The sequence below is a fragment of the Lytechinus pictus genome, unplaced genomic scaffold, assembly GCF_037042905.1.
Source record: "Lytechinus pictus isolate F3 Inbred unplaced genomic scaffold, Lp3.0 scaffold_20, whole genome shotgun sequence".
Classification (NCBI taxonomy): domain Eukaryota; kingdom Metazoa; phylum Echinodermata; class Echinoidea; order Temnopleuroida; family Toxopneustidae; genus Lytechinus; species Lytechinus pictus.
The window spans coordinates 6,973,656-6,980,223 of record NW_026974141.1 but is presented as its reverse complement, the minus strand read 5'-3'; the positions used below and the strand labels follow the sequence as shown (position 1 = coordinate 6,980,223).

Below are 6,568 nucleotides of genomic sequence, written 5' to 3'. Positions count from 1 at the left end.
AAATACTTGTCTCAAATGATTGTAGAATTCGCTTTATGAGACTTATATTATTATTGTATATTTGATTTGAGAATTTGCTTCATGGGTCTTACATTGTTTATATAAATTATATTGTAAACTTGGTTTGAGAGAAGGCGATAAAAACATGTTATAAAAAATAAAATAAAAACATTCAATTTAATATAAAAGACAAGTCCACCCCAACAAAAAGTTGATTTAAATATAAAAAGAAAAATCCAACAAGCATAAAACTGAAAATTTCATCGAAATCGGATGTAAAATTAGAGAAAGTTATGACATTTTAAAGTTTCGCTTAATTTCACAAAACAGTTATATGCACATCCTGGCTGGTAAGCAAATGAGGAGACTATGACGTCATCCACTCATATATTTTAATTTTCCCCTCATTGTCAAGTGATACAACGATTAATTCCTCCCTGAACATGTGGACTTAGCATTGTTTAATACTATTTGTTTCAGTCAAGTTGGTCCTTATTGTCAAATCTATAAAAAATGAAATATTGTACAATTCAAACAATAAAAAACAAAAGAAATAGTGAGTGATGGACATCATCGACTGACTGACCTAGTTGTGTATATCAATGTTTTTTGAAAAATAAGCGAAACTTTAAAATGTTATTACTTTCTTATTTTACATCCGATTTTGATGAAATTTTCAACACTAAGCTAGTTTGATCTTTCTTTATTTATTCAAGTCAGCATTTTCCTGGGGTGAACTTGACCTTTAAGTAAAATGATGTGACTATAAGGTCGTCTCACCCCCTCCCCTCCCCTTTCAGAATATTTTATAGCCCCTCCCGTGTCGTATTTCATTCACTTAATGCATATACTCATGCGTTCTTTTGATGGAAATTTCAACTCTTGTTACTTACTTTCTCTTTGCCACTTAAGAATATTCATTCCAACCATCCCTTTCAAGTTCAGAGACTTATCGTAAAAGCAGTCTTCATTCAGATTATCGATTACAACATGATGAGGATGGAAGTGGTGGTTATCGATCCTGAACCTAACACGTGGCCAAAACCCTCTTGAATGAATTTGTAATATATCGATATTGGTGGCACCGGATGAAGTACCTTATGCGCAAAGACGAGCGGTGGTTAAACCCTATACTGGGATTCGCTTTTTGTCAAGGATACCTCGGCACCCCGCGGGCGCGTCGTGGTCTAGTGGTTCTGACTCTCGCCTTTCAAACAGAGGGTCGTGGGTTCGAATCCTAACCATGGCGTGTTTTCCGTCAGCAAGAAATGTATCCGCACTGTGCTGCATTCGACCCAGGTTAGGTAAATAGGTACCCGGCAGGATGAATTCATTGCATGCATTGAGCACCGGTGATGGTAGCTCGAGCTAAAGCCGGGGTAATAATAGCAGTGCTTTGTATCATCAGGCAAAAACCGCTTTATAAATACAGCTATTATTATCATTATAAGAAGAAGTTCAGAAACTTGAAAACATTGGCTGAAATTTTAAATTTTTATTTAAAAAAAATCCTTAACTTTGTTGTGTGTGTATTTGATACTGTATTACTTTTATATCGATACAGAATAACCCATACAGAAAAAATATATATCCAATGTGCGCAAATATTTGTAAGATATCTGTGATAGGAAAAACTATCATAATTTCATGAATAAACCTTTCGCTATTTTTGGAGATTGAATGGTGTATCCGGGCACTTTATTTCTAGGTTTTGTGAAACACTTGATAACAATTTTCCGGTTCAAACTGTCATGGCTTCATTTCTTTACAACATATTACAGAAACAGGTGACAAATGGCAACTCAAAGCTTTTATGTTTTTTTTTCGTTTAGTCAAAGTAATGTTCATAAATGCCTCTATTTATTTTTTTCTTTATTTCTGCAATAAAAGAATATACAATGATAAAAACACAATGAGTGATCAACATACAGACACATCATGACAAAAAATAAGCGAGTAGACTTATTGAGACTATAAAAAGACGAGTTAAGATCAATTTTTCGCCGCCGTGACCAATCAAAAAATAATTGACCACATAACCATGTCCACGATATATGATCTATTGACGTAATAGACGACCTCCTGAAACAAATGACGTAAAATATAACCTTACGTTCGAATCTTATGATCAACATAGACATACATGATTATGATAAAGAATAACGGAGGGAAGAAGGAGATAAGGCTTTTTTTTTCGCCGTGTGACCAATCAAACTACTCCACCCTGTCCACCAAGTAGGTACTGGCGCAATGATCGAACTCCTTAAATAATGATGTAAAACACAACCTCACTATCCGAAATCAGATTTTCTAGGGTACAGTGCATGTTTTCAATCACTTAGGCTCACATTGCAAAAAAAATACATTTTTCTATCACGAACTTTGAAGTTTGTTATATTTAATATTGCTCATAATGATAAATAAAAAAATACAGGGACACAATGATACTTTCAAGATATATGTGACTGAAAAGGCATGATATTAATTTATCTTCTAAGGATTCTAAATTGTAGCACGCAGTGTGTTTGAAAAATAACTAGGACCGTGTTATCGGCCACTTTAATTTTTATCATTTTGCCAACCCATTATAGATAATAATTATCCGGTATATTTTCTTTCAGGTCTTATTATTTTCAATGTATTATTACAGATATAGCAGACACAATTAAACCTCGCAGCTCAGATTTTTCTTTAAAGTCAAATCAATGCTTTAAGACTTCGAGTCTACTTATATACTAGCAACGGAAACCATGGGTCAATCTTACCTGTACAATTTAGATTTCTGATGATGTTCATTACTTGTGAAATTAGGGTTGAATTCTTTTCTTATTTTATCTTTACAGAATCAGTATACTCTCAGCCCACGAGAATAGATGACCAGTGTATAACATTACACGTGCTGGACACGGCCGGCGACTTTGTAAGTACATTCAAAGAGCTTTTCGGGCAGCCGGAATGACAAAAGGGGTCAAAAATTCTCAACTACTTCGTAAAAGAGATTTCATTGAAGAAATTGGCGAGTACTCAAGGGTGATTTTTAAAGTTAATGGCCTGTATCCTGAAGTCAGGTTTAACTTAGACCACAGTCTAAATCTGTGCTAAAATTATGGAAAGCCGAATGGGATATTTATTCAAAAATTCTGTTTATATTGTATATCGCTTATATTTACTATTAGTTTCTTGTTGCTTTTAAGAACAATACTTCAGTTATTCCCAGACAATTATGTACAATTTGAGTGTCAAATGAGTTAATACATTAAATGTGTACTATAAGAGATTTGTGCCCAACTTGGCTCTACTTAGTTACACCATAACATTAAACCAGGGTTTGATTTAAACCTGAGTTCAGAATACGGGCCAATGTGTCCGCAAATATAATGAAGAGACCTTATACAATGACGTCATAGCATCGCCATCTTATAGTCTCCGTTTGCGAGTAGATCTATTCCTATATGATATCCTCTGAGGGAGAGTGCTATGCGATTATTATGTCGTGTGCCTTGGGTCTGTATGTAAGAACGTCATGCAATTCACTTTAATTGCCACGCGGATAGTGGATGGCGATTCTGTTTAATCATTAAATAGTAGGTCAAAGCAGTGATACTCTATTTTAAAGCTTTACATTATCTTATCTCCGAATTCCCAATAGATGTCAAACACGATAACGAATGGGCCCCGTCTTAAGGAATAACTGTTGCGACAGTTGCAAGCCATACTCATCAAATAGAATGAAAATTGTATATCTCTTAACTACACGATTGTAGAATAGATCAATTTGAGTTTGATGTTAATCAATTGCAACTATTTGTGAGATGGGCCCTAATGTACAGTGTAGGCCTACATGATGTGTACGCCCAATTTAATGTAACGTATAATAACGATAATCATGAAGTTTATGTTTCATTTCTACGGCATATGACCATTACATGACCATGATGACGGACGAGTAAAATCTACACGCCCTTTCCCCTGAAATGTAATAATGTGAGGGTAGTACCCAATTATCAACTTTATTGCTATTTTTCTCCCCCCCCCCTCCATTTCCATTTATTACCCTCCCAAAACAATTTCCAGGATTTTGAGAGTCAGACAAGGGTTGAGCAGATACGGAATTCAGATGCCTTCGTGTTGGTTTTCTCGGTCACAGACCGAGCCAGCTTCATCTTCCTTCATAAAATTAAACGATTTATATTCAAATCCCGACGTGACCTTGACAAAGTCCCCACATTGATTCTTGGAAACAAGGCCGACCTTTGCCACCTTCGCAAGATCACGAAGCAAGAGGGCGCCCAACTGGCGAAGGATTACGGATGCACGTACTGCGAGATGAGCGCGAGCGAGGGATACGTTCCCGTTGTCGACGCATTCCATGACCTGTACCGGGAGTTCTACCGGGCGGAGAAGAGAGCGAAGGTGCGCAAGATCACGTCCCGTTTGCAGTTGCGACAAACCATCAAGAATTTTACCGATAGACATCTTTATCGATCAAGAACAAACACGTTATAATGTACGATCGTGCATTTAGCTGCTTCAGAAGTAACGACTGGATCGTTTAATGAGGTCGGCTTTTCCGACAGGTCACCATAGTAACAGCCAGACACCTGTGCTTTTCAGCCAATCATCAAAGCAGGAAAGTTGTCCGATCCGACAAATTTTAAGACAAGTATTGATCAGGTACTCCCTATAAGTAACGACGGGATCGATCGTCTCATAAACTATGTTGATCCGACCCTGGATCCGACAGGTCACCTTTGTAACAGTCATGCGCACACCTGTATTTTTCAGCCAATCAGTAGCGAAAGGATGTGGTCAGATCTGACAACTCTTAAGACGACAATTATGTTGAAGAAATGCTACAAGTACTGAGGGGACCGTTTCATGAACTCTGTTTTCCCCCCAACAGTTCAAAGTAATAGTCAGCCGTGCTTTTCAGTCTAGCAGACACCAAGTGAAGTTGTCAGATCTGACAACATTTATGAGAAGGCTGAAGAAACGCTCCACCCTGCGGTGAATATGCACGTTGATTTAAATATTTAATCGAACCTTTCACTTATTTTTGTTAAGAGACAACAGGGATGCAAAACGAATTCAAGGACATGAAAAATGTAATGTCAAATACCCTTCTTGACAAAAAGCAACCAAAAAATCTTTGTAAAAAATAAAAAAAATCGGTGAACCAAAAAACAACAGTTTCGTCCTGGACTCTGGACAAACGACATATTATTTGAAATTTTTTGTCAGCTCTGAAACAGGACGAAACTGCTGTTCCGGTCCACCAATTTTCGACAATGACCTCCTAGCTGTTCATTGTCATTTGACTTGCAATTTCTAAACATAATTGCGTTCTTGAATCAGTTCCGCGTTGCGGATCGACAACTCCCCAGTCTGGTTCTCTTTTAGTGGTAGATTAGATAAATAAATATGAGAAAGGCTCGTCAACATATTTCGGAAAGTTATTGAAATTGAATTGATGTTAAGCTTTCAATCGATTTTAGCGTAATCTGAAGAGTAACTCAATTATCATTGCCTCTCGTATTCATCTTTTTAATTAAAACATCTCTTATTTTAATAGGTTGATACAGGTTACAATGGTTAGTAAAAAGGTGATAGAAGATTGTGCGGCCCTGTCTGGCCTAACCTTGGCAAAATAATAATAATAATAACGGTATATTTACCCAGGGTAGCCACTTCAGTTCCTAAAACTGTTCTCCCAGTGGGCCCTGCTATTATTATTACCCAGCTAAGCTAGGCTATCGATTCAGGTGCACACAGCTTTTTGAGGGATTATTTCCTGCCGGTACCCATTTACCTCACCTGGGTTGAGTGCAGCACAGTGTGGATCAATTTCCTGCTGAAATGACATTTATCTATGAAAGTGGGTGATAAACATAGTGAAATTGTGCATTGGGTAGCTTTCGTATTCACTGTCCCGCCATACTAAAGCACAACTTTAATTGTATTTTCTATCTGGGCAATTTCATAAAATGATCAACCTTTTTATACGTCCGACCCCCTATTTTTCTCAATTATTATATACTTCACTTCACAAACTGACCAAGTCATGGTCCTATGAGAACATTACAAACTGTCAAAAGAACAGAAAATCAGAGACAGAAAATTTCATGAAGGTCCCACATATTATAGGGGGTCGGATGTACATATTTTATGGAATTGCCCTTCTGTGAATGTATATTTGTTGTATATAAATTAATTTCTCATAATTTGATATATTTTTTCGATGACCAGTTTAACTGGCATCATGAAAGTGTCGGGTATTTTATCCGAAAAAAAAAACTGATGAATATGTCAAACCAATTTTTTAAGTCATCGGAGTGGGTAATAACTTTCATGGTTCTTTAGGGAAATTTCGACAAACTTTCCGTTGTTTATTTTTAATATGCTTAGCCAAGACAATGTAATGTGGACTAGCTCCCCCTTTTGAAAATATACTCATGTATTGAGAAATATACGCCATCAATCGTAATATGAGCTCAATATGTATTAACAAAAAAAGATGTGGCATCATTAAAAAAGTCGATGTTGGTGTGACCCCCTCCCCAAACGATCT

At 36.7% G+C, this 6,568-nt stretch overlaps 1 protein-coding gene across 1 annotated transcript; it reads left to right on the top strand.

The window, feature by feature from the left end:
• Window positions 1-1,243: 1,243 nt before the first annotated feature.
• Window positions 1,244-6,568, top strand: LOC135157952 (GTP-binding protein Rit1-like). Its single transcript, XM_064115158.1, has 3 exons — window positions 1,244-1,304; window positions 2,844-2,920; window positions 4,075-6,568. The coding sequence occupies exons 1-3, from the start codon at window positions 1,244-1,246 to the stop codon at window positions 4,504-4,506; spliced, it is 570 nt and encodes a 189-aa protein (XP_063971228.1). The 3' UTR covers window positions 4,507-6,568.

What these genes read in the sequence shown, in the direction of transcription:
- LOC135157952 (XM_064115158.1), top strand. Translation starts at nt 1,244, where the DNA reads ATGGCGTGTTTTCCGTCAGCAAGAAATGTATCCGCACTGTGCTGCATT. An exon ending in CTGCATTCGACCCAGGTTAG is followed by an intron (nt 1,305 to 2,843) that starts GTAAATAGGTAC and finishes TTATCTTTACAG; the next exon opens with AATCAGTATACTCTCAGCCC. An exon ending in TGGACACGGCCGGCGACTTT is followed by an intron (nt 2,921 to 4,074) that starts GTAAGTACATTC and finishes AACAATTTCCAG; the next exon opens with GATTTTGAGAGTCAGACAAG.